We start from the raw sequence: 14,379 nt of genomic DNA on the forward strand, positions 1-14,379 counted from the left end.
GCCGCCGCCATGTTGCGGCCGTTGGTGCCCGGTGCGGGGTGAGGCCGCGCGGGCCCGGTGGGCCCGGAGGAGCTGCCTGCGTGGGTGAGTCCTGCCCGCCCGCCCGGGCCCGGCCGCGCCGGGCCCGCCCCTCCCGCTGCCCTCCGCCCTCCCGCGCTCCCTCCCTCCCGCCGGCCCCGCGGCCGGGCGGTGCTGCCGCCCCGCGGGCAGGGCGGGCGGCCCCGCCGCCGGCGCACCGAGCCCTGCGCGCCCGCACCGGCTCTTCCGGCCCGCAGGCCGCCGCCGCTCCCCGTTCCTCAGCTCCGTGCCCCGATGGGCTGCGCTGCCCGCGGCGGCCCGGCCCGGCGGCGCCGGCACAAACTAAGTTCGGCGGGCGGCCCACGTGCGGCGGGGCCGGGCCGGGCCGGGCTGTCAGCGCGGGGGGCGGCGGGGCCGGCCTTTGTCTCGGGTGGGGATGGCGTGGGCTGGGGGCGGTGTGCGGGGATGTGGGTGTGGGTGTGCGGCTCCGTGTGTGCGGCGGTGCCACGGGCCGGACGGGTCCCCAGCCCGGCGGCCCCGTTCGCACCGAGAGCCGCACCGGGCTCATGAAACTTTCACGGGTCTCAGAGCCCCGGGTCCCGATGCCACCGAGCCGCCCTCCGGTTCAGCCCTTCCCCGCAGCCCTGACAGGGCCTCTGCCCCATCCCCTGCCCTCCCCGCGCTCCTGGCTCCTGCCATCCCTGCCTTCCCATGGGATTCCGGTGTCATGCAGTCTCTGCATCCCCTCCCGGAGACGCCAGCCGGGCTTGAGCAGCCCTTGGCAGATATTTTCCCTTGTACACTGTTTTGGTGAGGAATTACCAATGGTTAAAATGGTTAAAATGACCAATATTTAGTAATGGCAATGTACATAATAAATAATCCCCTACAGCAGGGGATTGGAGCTAGATGGTCCTCAAGGTCCCTTCCAACCTAATCCATTCTCTGATTAATTTCCTTGGTGTAACTGGGGTTTCGTGCTTCACTATTAAGTGGCAATCTCAAATCTCCTCCCTAGTTTGAAAGCTGCAGAGCATCTTCTCCCAGTCTCCAGAAGTCCCTGGGAATAGCCCTGCCAGCAAAAGGTTTGTAAGGAGTGAGTGGAGGAAGTGGCTCCTGTGGTGCCTCTCCTTGGCTTTGAAGCTTATCCATAGCACATGGCCATGGGATTTGACGTCCTTCCCCAGGGCTTTTGTGGATGGCTTGGAGCCTTCCAGGTTTCCTGATTCCCGAAGAAATGTGTATATGTAGTGAGATTGATTTTGCACACTGAAATACACTCTTTACTCCATAAGTCCTTCTCCTTTGCTCACTTTATTCACCTCTTCTACTGCTTTGCAAGTCTCAGCCTCCATGTTTTCATTGGATCCCAAGTGTGGGTTTGCAGTCCTTTGCACAAGAATGATGGAGTAAGGACAAAGGTCTTCATTTTAGCTTTTCTCACAGGCCAGTTTACATAATTCTCTTTAATATCCTTTTTTTGTTTGTTATCTGTGATCAGAAGTGTACAGTGTTATGTATGTTATTTAAAAATCAGTTTTGTTGATAAGATACTTATTCTCTAGAATCTGGGTCAAAACTTGCTTTATTCTGAGAAAGTGTGGCTTTGTGTATGACAAGTTTAAGATGCAGGTCTGTGGAGAAATATTTAGGTAGAGACTTGTGCCCTCATGGTTGCAAAGCCAGTAAAAGAGTGTTTTATAAGACTCAAAGATGAACACAAATCCTTCTGAAAAAGCAAGGTTTCATCCAAGAAAAGGATATTTTGAGATGCTGCAGATACATGGGATTTGTCTTGCATTTTAAACAGATGCAGAGAGGTGCTCCAGAGTGGGAAGGGGAAGGTCAGGAGTGATTGGCAGGCTCATTTTTCTCTGTACAAAACTCAATCATGCCAGGTTATGGAACGAAGTGTCTTCCTTGCAGAAGGATTTGTGTGCCAGAAATGTTGGGAGCTGCGTGGTGCCTAGCTCTCTCCCAGCTGGTACAACTTTTCCCACCCAAAGGAATGGGAAGTTTCAGGTCCATGCCTCTGCCAAGTGCAGTAATCTGTGTTGTCTCCAAAGTCCTTATCAAGTGCTGAGGATGTGGAGTGTGTGGATAATTTGGGCTTCCAGGGATTTCATGCCCAGCTGTGTTTCCTTGAGGGAGGTGGTTGCAGATTATTGCATAGCCCTCTGTGGACCTTCATATTTGTGGTTTAATTTAAGAAGGAGTTTCAGTTCAGCCACAGCTAGGCACTTCTAAGCCAAGTAAATCTCTGCAGAGTGTTTTGCAGCAGATTAACCAAAGCAGCACCTCTGGGACTTGTGTAAAGCTCAAAGACCACTGTGTCCCTGTGCTCCACTCCAAGTGATTTCTCCTGGCCCAGGAGCTGTTCCCCATTCCAGCAGCCTGGCCAGAAGGGTTGAGCTTTGTTTGGTTTGGATGTGATGCTTGACAGACTTCTAAACTGAACTGTCCATAATGACAGCAGCCTTAAACCTGGCCCTTTTGGGGAGCCATCAGATGGTTTCTCTCTGTCCCTCTGCCTTGTGCCATGCTCCTGCTCTCTGCTCCCAGTTCTGCCCTGGAATCCTGCCACCCTCTCAGCCTCCCTGGCTTGCTGCTGGCTTTGGCAGCATTGTTGCAGCCCAAGTGGAGTGTGGCAGGACTCACCTTGCCTGTGGATGCTCCTTGCCAAGCAGGAACTGGTGCCCTGCTAGTTCTGTTGACACGTTTTGTTTTTTTTCCCCTCCCTTAGGTACAGCATGCACCGGTTCACATAAGTTTGGGGTTTAAATGAAATATATTAAATAATGACTCATTAAATGTTTGTGAAGTCTCTGTATTGTAGCAACTCGAAAATATTTTGGTTATCAGTGTAAATGCAGTATCCCTGACAGTAGAGAACACAAATGTTCTAGTAATTCTGTGCTGTCAGTTTTCATGCATCTCACCAGAGCTTGTAGGTTGCTTGTTGAGTCCCCACGTCCTTTCTGAAGAGCTTAGAAAGAAAGTGCTGGCTGGGAACACAATTTCATCTTTCAACTTGGATATTTAGTTCTTTATTCTATCTTTGGGCGGTTTTTGCTTCGCATCATACTTAAGGATTGCCCGTGTTTCAGATAATCCTTCTTGGAACTGTTGTATTGAAATATTTACTGAAGACTTCTATTATTTAAATTGCTCAGGGTAGGGAGTCATCTCAATTTCAGGTCTGTGTCTCTTGGGCCACCTGTTTGCCCCTGCCTTTCTTCCTTGAGAAAAGAGTGAATTCTTCAAATGTGGCAATCTGTGGAGAGATCAGCAGTCATTGCTGCCTATTAGCTATACAAAAACCCCTCTGCTAATGAACTTCAGAACCTTCTGTCGAGGCTGATGATGATGGCTGGCTTTGGATTAGTGCAGAGATGTCCCCTGCATGAGCTGGGTGTGGTTTCCAAGGTGATGCTTGTTGCCAGCTCTGTTCTGGGGGATCCTGGGGTGAGGGGATGCTTGCTCTCCTTGTGCTGCTTGGAGCACCTCTGAGGAGCAGCCCTGCCCACACCCCAGACTTTGTGCAGCTGGGATTTTTGTCACAGAAAAAAAATCCTGATTTTTTGATGCACATGAGTCTTACAAAGTTTGTCCATGGGGGAAATATATTGACAAAGTATTTTTTGTGCTTTTTGATTGTAGCTTTCATCATGGGGGACATGAAAACCCCTGACTTTGATGACCTCTTGGCTGCTTTTGACATCCCTGATCCAACTAGTCTCGATGCTAAGGAGACCATTCCATCAGCTGGGGAGGAGAATGAGAATCACCTGAAGTCCTCAGGAATGTGCATGGATGAGAATGTGTCCTTGTCCCACTCTCTGCCTCCCTCCGATGCCCCCGTTGTCAGTGTGATAGTGAAGAACACGAGTCGCCAGGAGTCTTTTGAGGCAGAAAAGGAGGGGAATCACCTTGGAACTGGTCTGTTACACAATGGCTTTCGTGGCTCTGATCTGCCAGCTGAGGCTCATGCTTTAGTCCATAATTATGGCAAGTTTGAGTCAACTTTTATTAATGGTGACAGCTCGAGAGGTTACTCTGATAAACTGGACGAGTCCAAGTCAGAGCCTTTGCCAACATTTAGTCAGTTTAGCCCCATTTCCAGCCCTGAACCAGAGGACACATTCAAAGAGAACAGTATTGGGGATAAACCCAAACATGCCCAAACTCCTTATTTTCCACCACCTTCAATATATGTCCCAACAGGGGCTTCAGTCCTGGATCATCTTAGGAAGGTGCCAGAGCCTGAATTAAGCATGTTTGATCAGTACTGTAAAAAGGAACAGAAGACAGAAATCCACTGCCAGCCAGAGAATAGGCTGGAAATGAGCAGGAGAGAGCAAGACAGAGCAGTGGAGAGGTTTGCAGAGTCAGGCAAGGACCTGTTAGATACCAACAGCTTTCTTGGGGAAGGCTTGGTGTTTGGAGACCTCCCTCACAACAATTTAGGAGATGGCAAGGGGTCTGTGCCCGAGCTAAACACGTCTTCATCCATACCACCTCGGCAGAGGCTAAAGCCAACTCATTCCAAGCTGTCCTCCTGTGTGGCAGCATTAGTAGCTCTTCAGGCCAAAAAGGTTGTGTGCATCCCAAAAAACGATCAGCCAAATTTTACCAAGGAACCTGGTCCTTTTAAAGACGGGACGAAGGGAAGCCCAAAAATGCCCAAGTCGCCAAAGAGTCCCCGCAGCCCCCTGGAGGTGGTGAGGAAGGCTGGCAAGCAGCCCGAGAGTCCTCGCAGCGTGTGCAGCGACAGCAGTGGGAAAGGCTCCCCTTCCATGGCAGCTGGCTCCCCGCCAGCCATTCCCAAAGTCAGAATAAAGACTATCAAGACATCTTCCGGTGAAATTAAAAGGACTGTAACTAGAATTTTGCCAGAAAATGATGAGTTGGGCAAGTCTTCAGAAGAGTCGCCTGCAGAAACCTCTTCTGCCGAAGAGTTTATCAAATCTTTCCCCTCCCCTGATACTAGTGCAGTTACAGAAGGTGAGGCTGGCAGGAATTCAACCAAAAACGGGGCTGCTGTGGCTATCCAGCTGTCAAACGTAGTGAGTCCTTACTCAGACAGTGTGAAAATGGATATTGCAAACAGCACTTGCACCGTGTCCTTATCTCCCCTGCCAAACTGCGGCGGCGGTGCCATCAAGGTGGGGGTCAAGAGGCAGCAGCCATCCACCACGGGCACCTCCAGCCTCCTTCCCAAAGCTGTGCACTTGGCTAATCTCAACTTGGTCCCCCACAGCGTTGCTGCCTCCGTTACAGCCAAGACATCGGCGCAGAGGCGGAGCCAGCCTCAGGTGACGCAGATGTCGGTGCCGCTGGTGCACCAGGTCAAGAAAGCTGCTCCCGTTGTCATGGAGGCATTCCACAAAGTGCTGCACAGTGCCAATCCAGTGCCCATATATACTCCAAACCTCAGCCCCCCAGCTGACACTAGTATTAATTTACCTGCCTCTGGGTATTGTTGCCTGGAATGTGGGGACTCGTTTGCCTTAGAGAAAAGCCTGACTCAACACTATAGTAGGCGAAGCGTTCACATTGAAGTCATGTGCACTCAGTGTTCAACTATGCTCCTTTTTTTTAATAAGTGTAGCTTGCTTAAACATGCACGAGATCACAAGAGCAAAGGATTTATCATGCAGTGTTCTCAGCTGCTCATGAAGCCAATTTCCATAGACCAAATGTTTTCACCTTCTCCTACAAGCTCTTCAGCCTCTCCAGCTTCTCAGACTTTTCTCTCCTCCTCTCCTCCACCCAAGTCCAGTGCTGCTTCAGGAGGTGGGGTAGGGATTTCTGCAAGCACTCAGCCAGCCTTGCCTCTCTACACAGACCCACAGAGGCTAATCCGTCATGGATCTAAGTGTTTGGAGTGTAACAAGCAGGAGCAGGATTACGCTTCTTTAGCAGCTCATTACCAGAGAACCTCAGAAGATAATGAGAGACTGGTAAGTCATCATTTTAATGTTATTAGTTAAATCTCTCCTAGTTTAAAGAGATTGTCCTCAAGGGGAAAAGTAGGCATGGTGGTGGCAGATGAGTTGCTTTGCCTAAAAAATGCTTATGGGGAGAATTTGGAATGCACATGAGCCCAGACGCGTGCGTGTGAGGAGATGTTTAGCATTGTTTGCTTGCCTTCTTTCTGCCCTCTCCCAGTAAAAAGAGCATAGTAAGGAGACTTGGAGATCCTCGAGTGTCAGAGAAAGGTGATGGAGATGAAAGATCCTTGGATGAGGCGTGCAGAGAAGCTGTAGGGGAGGCTCAGCAGAGCGTTACCTGGAACAGGTTTTTGTGCTGTAAGCGTGGCTGGAGGAGATCTGGCACAGCTCAGTGTTGCCTTTCCTGCAGCTGGTGCCAGAACCTTCCGTGTGAGGCATTGCACATGGGCTGGTATTGTTGCTGTTGGTGTGGTCAGCTGTGTGTGGGACAGGCCTGCTGTGGTATGTGGGGGAAAGGCTGGTTCTGGCTGCTTTTGTCCTGTGGGTGCATGGCAGGGTTCTAGAGCCTTGTTAGTGGCTTCCTGCCTTCCTCCTGTGCTGCCCTGCTCAGCTTTCCACCACCTTTAGGGACCTGGTTGGAATCCCCTTAAATTAAACTCCAGTTTAGGTTCCCCTGATGAAGAGAAGATGATTGTTGTTGTGGACCATACACTTAGTTTATGGCTTTTATTTTGGAAGACGTGGTCAGTCTTGTTTTAGTGATAACCAGCTGCAGTTGAAGAGGAGGAGTACTCCCTTCTCCTTATCTCTTTGGAAGAGGTGAAAGCTTTCCAGCAGAGCTGGCTCCCCCTCCAAGGGCTGCAAAAACCAGGGCTCCATGCCAGCATTTGGGAGGATGACCACGTCTCTGCCATGGCTGTGAGAGCACCTGCACTCTCCAGAGCCTCCCTGTGCTGCTCAAATGGCTTGCAGGAGTATTGAGGTTGTTGTGGTCTCATTTAGATAGTTTGTTATCTTAAATTCATCAGCCACCAAAAAAAAAAAAATAGATTATGGCTGAATGGTTTTGATGTTGTAAAAAATGGTGAGGCCAAAAGGGATCAGTGTGGCCACGTAATCAGGTTTCTTGCCTGAGGCAGGTCAGTGAGCACTGCACTCTGTCAACACACCAACTTATTTTTCAACTCTAATGCTTTTTTGGGAAATGTCAGCAGTCTGGCATTAAAACTTCCAGGAGAAGGGATGCACTGAGTGCTCTAAAGTGATCTAAAATGTTAATCAGTGGCATTAAAAATGTACTTCCTTATTTCTATTGTGGGATTATCAATTCAGGAGTTCCTTAAAGAGGAAAAGAATGTGTGATATTAAGTATTTTTAGCTTGTAATCAAATAATTTATTCTGTGACTTAACCAAGAATAGAGTTTACGCCTCTCATGTCAAGTAGTTCTGCTAGCTGTGGGATTATTTTTGGGGTATTTTTCTGAAGAGAAGCACTGGAAAAAGAGGCTACTTTGGAGCTCCTGAAACCATTTCCTCCCTGTAAGATCTTCCCATGCTTACAATGCACAGGATGCATGCACTGCTCTGGGAGTCCTTTCCCACTGTGTATTTGCTGTCCTGCAGGCTGCCCAGTGCTGCTCTGTGCTGTTCCCAGAACATCTGTTTCAATAAAGTTGTTACAGTCCTAAAGGAAATAAGCATTTGTGCCCCATGCCTGTAACGGTGTGTGTGGGTTTGGCAGTAGCTGATGGAAACCATCCCTCTGCCTTTTTAGAGCCCAGGTGTTTGGTGTCACTGGGCTGAGAGGTAAAAGGATGGCTGGAATTCAGTGGTCTCACAGGGATTCTCTGAGCTGCCCAAGGGAAAAGCTGTGGATGACCTTCACATCATGTGTAGCTCCCAGCAGCACCAAGGTCTGAGAAGCTGAAGGTTTTGCATATAGAGTATTAATGAATGTAATACTATTAATCATGGTGTGAGAAGGTAGTAGGTGAAGCTGTTGGAATTTGTGCCATAAACTCCTGGAAGAGGAGAATGTGGCCACCCCTTTCTAAGAGATACCCTGACTCTGCATTAACTTAATTCTTTCTGTTTTGGTGAGAAAAAGGAGAAGTGTTGGTATAAGCAGGAGAGGATCAAGTGACAGATTTTGCAACACTTTCTTACATGGTAGAAGTGGTTAAAAACTCTGCAGAGTTGGGCCAGGACACTTGTTTTTTGTTAGAAATTAGGTGTAGAGAAATTCTTCCCTGTGATGGGGGGAGGCTCTGGTGTGGGTTGCCCAGAGAAGCTGTGGCTGCCCCATGCCCATAAATGTTCAAGGTGAGGTTGGATGGGACTTGGAGCAGCCTGGGATAGTGGGAGGTGTCCCTGCCCGTGACAAGGGGTGCCATGAGATGATCTTCAAGGTCCCTTCCCACCCAAACCAGTCTGAGTTTCTCTGATTCTCTGAAATTGGGTTACTGAGGAAGGCATTGATGTAACACCTGTAATAAAGAGATTTTAGTGCCCTAGTAGTGGTTCAAAACCACCATGTCCACAGGGCAGAAGATGCTGATTTACATATTGGTACATCTAATTAAAACCACAGTCCACAGCAGTTGTTGTGCTTGATCCACAGCAAGCTGCAGTGGTGGTACAGTCTGTCAGGATGCAGAAATAGCATTAATTGTTGTGGGCAAACCTGGTTATGAACCACATCCCTAGATCTCAAGGGACTAATTATCTAGAGTTTTAGCATAATTTTGTGCATTTTGAATAAAAACTGTGTATTTCTTCCTCCATACCTGATGTCTGTCTCACTGTGTTGGAATGTTGGTTTAGAAGTGGTGGTATGGGGTGTGGTTGTCATAGTTTCTTAAAGACAGCAAAAAACTGCACTCTGATAAAAAATACAAAAAAAAATTTCCAAATTAATTTCTTATTCAATTTCAGAACTCAGGCACAAACTCTTTACCATGCCTCACTGAGAAACTAGGAAGTACTGATGCTTTCCACATAAAGACTTGGATTGATTTATGCCTTCTAAGGAGCTTCCAGAAGCAGCAGGGCAGGTCCCCTTTGTGTTATGGCCAAAAGCTTTTAATCTGTGACTGTTCAGATGCTTGCTACTGGATTGTCCCTAAAAAATGAGGGTGCTTGGAAAGGGTAGATGAATGTGTAATGGAAAGAGCAAGTTCAGCTGAAGGGAAAAGGTAAAAGCAATTTATCCACAGCACCTCCGTTTGTACTAGAAGGTGGAGAGCTGTGCAAAATAAGCCAGGTGATTTTTGATCCATGTTCCTGGAAGCTTTTCTGTTAAATGACACCAAATCTGGATGCACATCTGCTGTGACTGTACCTTGTGGGACCAAACAGGCTTTGAAGTGCTCAGTTCTGGTGCCTTTAACTCAAAAACGTTTTGGACGTGACAAGGGTGTGGCACCTTGCTCAGAAGGAAGGGCTGATCCAATGGGGTTGATGAAGAAAAGAAACAGCAGGAGAGGCTTATTTTTCAGTGTGGTGTTTTCAGTTCCCCAGAAGCTGAAGGACAAGCACCCTGTGATAAGAGGCAGGAATGATTGGATTGGAGAGGGGGAAGAGCCTGAGCTGTCTCTGCTCCATGAGAAAACTTACCCTGTGCTGATACTGAAGACTTTTCACTTCAATTGGAATTTCTTACCATGACTTTGTGAATTACTCGGACATTTTCAGGTTTCTCAGAGCTGCTTGAAAGGGGATTGTTGGTTTTTCTCTTTCTTCCAGATGATGGCTTGGGAAATACCTGGTGTTACATGGCTGTGGGTAAATCCTGCATAAATAGGATGGATAAATTACTTTCCTAGGTGTGGCCAAAATGTGAGTGACATGGCTGGGTCACATTTCTATTGCAGGAAGGAAGAAAGATAGTGATGTGGTCTGGAAGGAGGGAAAAGAGGATATTTGGAGCAAGTGGGAGAAGGAGAGGGGGATGATGATGTGGTTGAGAAGGTGCTGTGGTTTTCTAAAGGAAAGACCTTTAAAAAAATGATGGAGAGCTTGACCTTAATGTTGTATTTTTAAACATGTACATGATTGCAGTTGCTCAGAGCACAGCAGGGTTTATTTTGGTACAGAATATGTGTAGGATGAAGGCAGTTCCTCCCAGCTGAGTACTGTGGTGGGATGGGATGGGATCTCCATGGCTTGCAGGGAGGATACAGGCTTGAATAATCCACTTCAGAAACATAAAGAACTGGGTTTATTAGATGTATGTTTTGAATGGATCATCTTGATGCCTTTTTTAGCAACTAGTGAGGCCAATTCTGCAATTTTTTCAAGCTTGTGAATCAAACTGCTCAGTGGGACCTATGTGCTGCTTTTCCATTGCTGAACTGCAAGAAGGAGGCAGTATGGGAATTAGAATAACTGGCAGGTGGGATTTGTTCAAAGCAAAAGCTGAGCTCTGTGTAGGCATTATCCTTGACAGATGTTGAAGAAATGGTACCAGATGTTCCATGTAACTTCAGGTCTGTTTGGTTTGATACACTGGTGTCTTCTAGAGCAAGAGTTTTGGGCGTTGAAGGGGGAAGGATCTATAAGTAGGTGTAGTTTATGCCAAATTATATTTGTTTTTGGAATGGAGAAATGAGTTTATCCTCAACTCCTTGCTGTTCAATGAGATGGTTGCATGAAGAATGAATATAAAGGAGAAGTTGGATTGTGAGGTTGGAGCAGAATCAGGTAAACTCCCAGAAATAATTGCACCTGGGATCAGGATTTTATGAGATCTCCTGAGGGATGGTTTTAGATATCTGTGGAGTTAATATTTGTGTTAAGGAGACCTTGTAGGGTGACTGTGTTAAAAATTTTGCTGAACCAAACTAACAAAGAAAGAAGTCATGGAAAATGGGGAGTATTTTACAGGAGGTTCTAGATGATCTTTAAGACTGAGTAGGAATGGTATGAAAAGCAACCAAAGGCAGGATTTTTGATCTTGAGAACTCTCTGAATGACTGAGGTGACACAACTGTGCAGGAGATTTCTGTCAATCTGTGGTAATGCTCCCTCGTGCTAGAAATAACCGAGTTGGACAGGAGTGTATTGATTTGTTTATCAGGATAGATTGGAGTAACTGAGGGAAGAATGACCAGAAATGGAAACATGATCTCTTGAGGGGAAATTAAAATCACTTTATGAGTTTAGCTTGGCAAAGGCCTGGTAAATGAGGGTGGGTGGGTGGGTGTCCTTCAGCACTGAAGCAGACAAAGGATTAAGGGGGGGATAGTGGCACTTTTTTCCCCCACCAGAAAGTAAATCTGCCCTCAAGAAATGCTTCCTGTACTCACAGGAATTGCTCTGGGCAGTTCATCAGCATCAGACAGTTTTCAGGGCTCAAATTACAGGAGAGGAACAAAGCCCATACAGCTCCTGGTGCCTGAATTTGGGATGTGCTTTTCATTACAGGGTGTTCTCTATCCACTCTCACCCTGTATCTGGTGTGATCTTTGTAGAATTGAGCTTTTTAATTTAGGGGCAGTAATGATGCAAAAGAGACTGAAATAGATTTATGGAGAAAATCAGAGGTCAGTCTGTGATCAGCACAGGAATGAATTCTGGAAGAGTTTGCAGCAGAAGGAATGGAACAAAGGACACAAACTGGTTTTGAGACAGAGCTTATTTGTTTTCTTGGCAAGGAGAGACCACAATAACATGTGGAAGAATTAAAAGTACTTCCTGACCCTCTTGGGCATAATTGTCTATCTACTGGTAACCAGAGATATTTAATCCTTTTTTCTTTTCCTTTCTTATTTGACTTGACCACCCAAAATCCACCAAGGTAGCTACCAACTCTAATAAAGTACAGAACATAAACTCAGGACCTCTGAATTTTCTTGAACCTTTTGTTCTCCTTACTTTTTTCTTCTTCTTTTCTCTTTTTTTTTGTCCAATAAGAATTTTTCAATGAGTTGTGATGTCTCCTGTTTATGTACCACCTACACAAGTAATTTAAAAGCAATTTTATTGCTGTCTTTTCTTTTTCTTCTTCCTTCCCTGTCTTAAATCAATGCTTTATAATTTATTGGATAAAACTTGCCAGGAGCTAGTAGAACCACATGCTGCCCTGCTAATTTCCCAGCAGCAAAAAAAAGAAAGGCAGCAGCTGTATTTTTCCTATTTTTCTCTTTCTTCCCCCTTCAAGTTCATGTTTTAATTTAGAAAACAAGAGATTTGAAAATCAGCAAAAAATTCCCTTAAAGCATATGTTTTCTCCCTGTCCCAAACCAAAAGTGATTAATGCAGTCCTTTGGTACTAGTGAGGATAGATTTTATTTTTTATGGAAATTTTCCCTGTGGATTTTGTAGAAGCAAAGGGATGGAAGATGTTCTGATGAAAGCATGTTGGAGAAATGGAGCTGCTGGGAGAGAAGACCAAGTGGCAGGATAGCAGAGCCTGCATCAAGGCCAGGGCAGAGGATGAGGAGGAGAGGCTGGTGAGGAAGAAAAGCCAGGGTGTGGCTCCATGTTCTGCTTAAATCAGTTTGTGATCTGTTGCCATGAGAGACCAATGCCACCCTCTCCTCCTTCCCCACCCATGCCTGGTGCTGGTGGTCCTGCAGGCCCCAGAGGACTGGGAGCAGCTGGAGGGAGGAGGAGCAGGAGCAGGAACTGGAGGCCAGGACATGGCTGAGAGTGAGGAGGAGGAGGGGACAGCTGGAGACAGGGGGGTTGTCCTGGGTGGGGTGGAAATGGGGTGGAAGCTGGTGTCTGCTGGCACTAAAAGGAACAGTCTTGCTCCTGCATTCTTCTTCCAGCTGAGCACCTCAGGACGGAGGTGCAGAGTGACCGAGACCACCCTTGGGGAGCTCGGGAGTCCTGGAATGTTGCCAGAAGTGTCTGGTGGCTGGACTTTGATCCTGCACAGGAGACGACCCCTGTATGAGGATGGGAGGGTTTCACTGGGTGAATGGTGAAGGGATAGGTTAATTAGTGTGTAAAACACAGGGTTTAAGATTTCTGTACAGGGGGGTCTAAAGAAGTAAGATGGAGGAATTGGGGCGTGTCCTGTCCTTCTTCTTCTTCTTCTTGGCCTCCATCTTCTGTGGTGATGTTGGCACTTTGGGATTGATTATTACTAAAAGTGCACTGGTTAATAAGGGTAAAAGGTATTGGGGAAAAATGATAAATATTGTATACGTAACTTTGAGTATAAAGATAGGTGACCGCCCCGGGGGCTCTCAGTGTGCTCATGGCTGGCTGCTGTGCAGAGCTCTGTCGGGCCGAGGGAAAATCTTTTAGATAAACAATTAATAAACACCGAGACCGAGGAAAGATCTGAAGTCTCTTCTCTTCCTTTGAAGCTCAGGCTGTCCAAGGCCACCCCGGGCCTTCCCAGGCCACCTAAACAGCTGAGAAACCGACAGGCACCCATGCTGCTGCCCCAGGCAAGCTGGAGCTGTGACTGGAGAGCTCTGTGGGTGACAGGGCCCAGGCAGTGGTGATGGTCTGCTCTGTCCTGCTGGGAGGAGAGGCTGCCCTCTGAAGTGTCTAATGCTGCAAACACCACAGACAATAAACACAACCTCCAACCAGAGAAACTGTGGCTGCTGCATGCCTGGAAGTGTTCAAGGCCAGATTGGCCAGGGCTTAGAGCCACCTGCTCTAGTGGGAAGTGTCCCTGCAGGGTACAGGCCTGTAACATCACCACTGTTAGGAAAGAGAGGGCATGTTCCTATGAACACATGGGGTCACACTGGGGGCTTGAAAGTGTGGATGTGAAAAGTCATTTAATCCACTATGGGATCATTTTAGCCAGTGGGAGTTCAGATTTCTGGTTGGAACTAAGTGCCCACCCAGCCTTCCTCCTCACACTCTGCCCTGCTCCATCATGGAGTCCTTCTGTGATGGTGTTCACAGGGGTCTGAGGGTGAGGGAAGAGATGAGGATGTGACTCCATGTTTCAGAAGGCTTGATTTATTATTTTATGATATATATATTACATTAAAACTATACTAAAAGAATGGAAGAAAGGATTTCATCAGAAGGCTGGCTAAGAATAGAAAAAGAAGGAATGAATAACAAAGGTTTGTGGCTTGGACAGAGAGTCTGAGCCAGCTGACTGTGATTGGCCATTAATTAGAAACAACCACATGAGACCAATCACAGATGCCCCTGTTGCATTCCACAGCAGCAGATAATCAATGTTTACATTTTGTTCCTGAGGCCTCCCAGCTTCTCAGGAGGAAAAATCCTAAGTAAAGGATTTTTCATGAAAGATGTCTGTGACATCCTTCCCATGGGAGACAGTCTGTCACGAGCAGCTTTGTCATGAGTCCTTTCCACAGTGCAGTTCTTGAGGATCTGCTCTGGGATCAATCCTTTCCATGGGGTGCAGTCCTGCAGGAACAGGCTGGAAGAGCATGGGCCTCCCATGGGGTCAGAGATCCT

The 14,379-nt window shown here is 47.4% G+C and overlaps 1 protein-coding gene across 3 annotated transcripts in view; it reads left to right on the forward strand.

Moving 5' to 3' along the window:
- ZNF592 (zinc finger protein 592) overlaps window positions 1-14,379 on the forward strand; it is a 40,194-nt gene continuing 25,815 nt past the window's right edge. For 2 of the 3 annotated variants that reach the window (XM_058033638.1, XM_058033640.1), the window contains exons 1-2: window positions 1-84; window positions 3,679-5,981. In XM_058033638.1, the coding sequence (XP_057889621.1) occupies window positions 3,687-5,981 (2,295 nt within the window). In that variant the 5' untranslated portion in view covers window positions 1-84; window positions 3,679-3,686. Of the gene's footprint in view, window positions 85-1,047; window positions 1,104-3,678; window positions 5,982-14,379 lie in introns of those variants that run through there. The other variant, XM_058033639.1, reaches the window with a different exon arrangement.

The sequence above is a fragment of the Melospiza georgiana genome, chromosome 13, assembly GCF_028018845.1.
Source record: "Melospiza georgiana isolate bMelGeo1 chromosome 13, bMelGeo1.pri, whole genome shotgun sequence".
Lineage (NCBI taxonomy): Eukaryota > Metazoa > Chordata > Aves > Passeriformes > Passerellidae > Melospiza > Melospiza georgiana.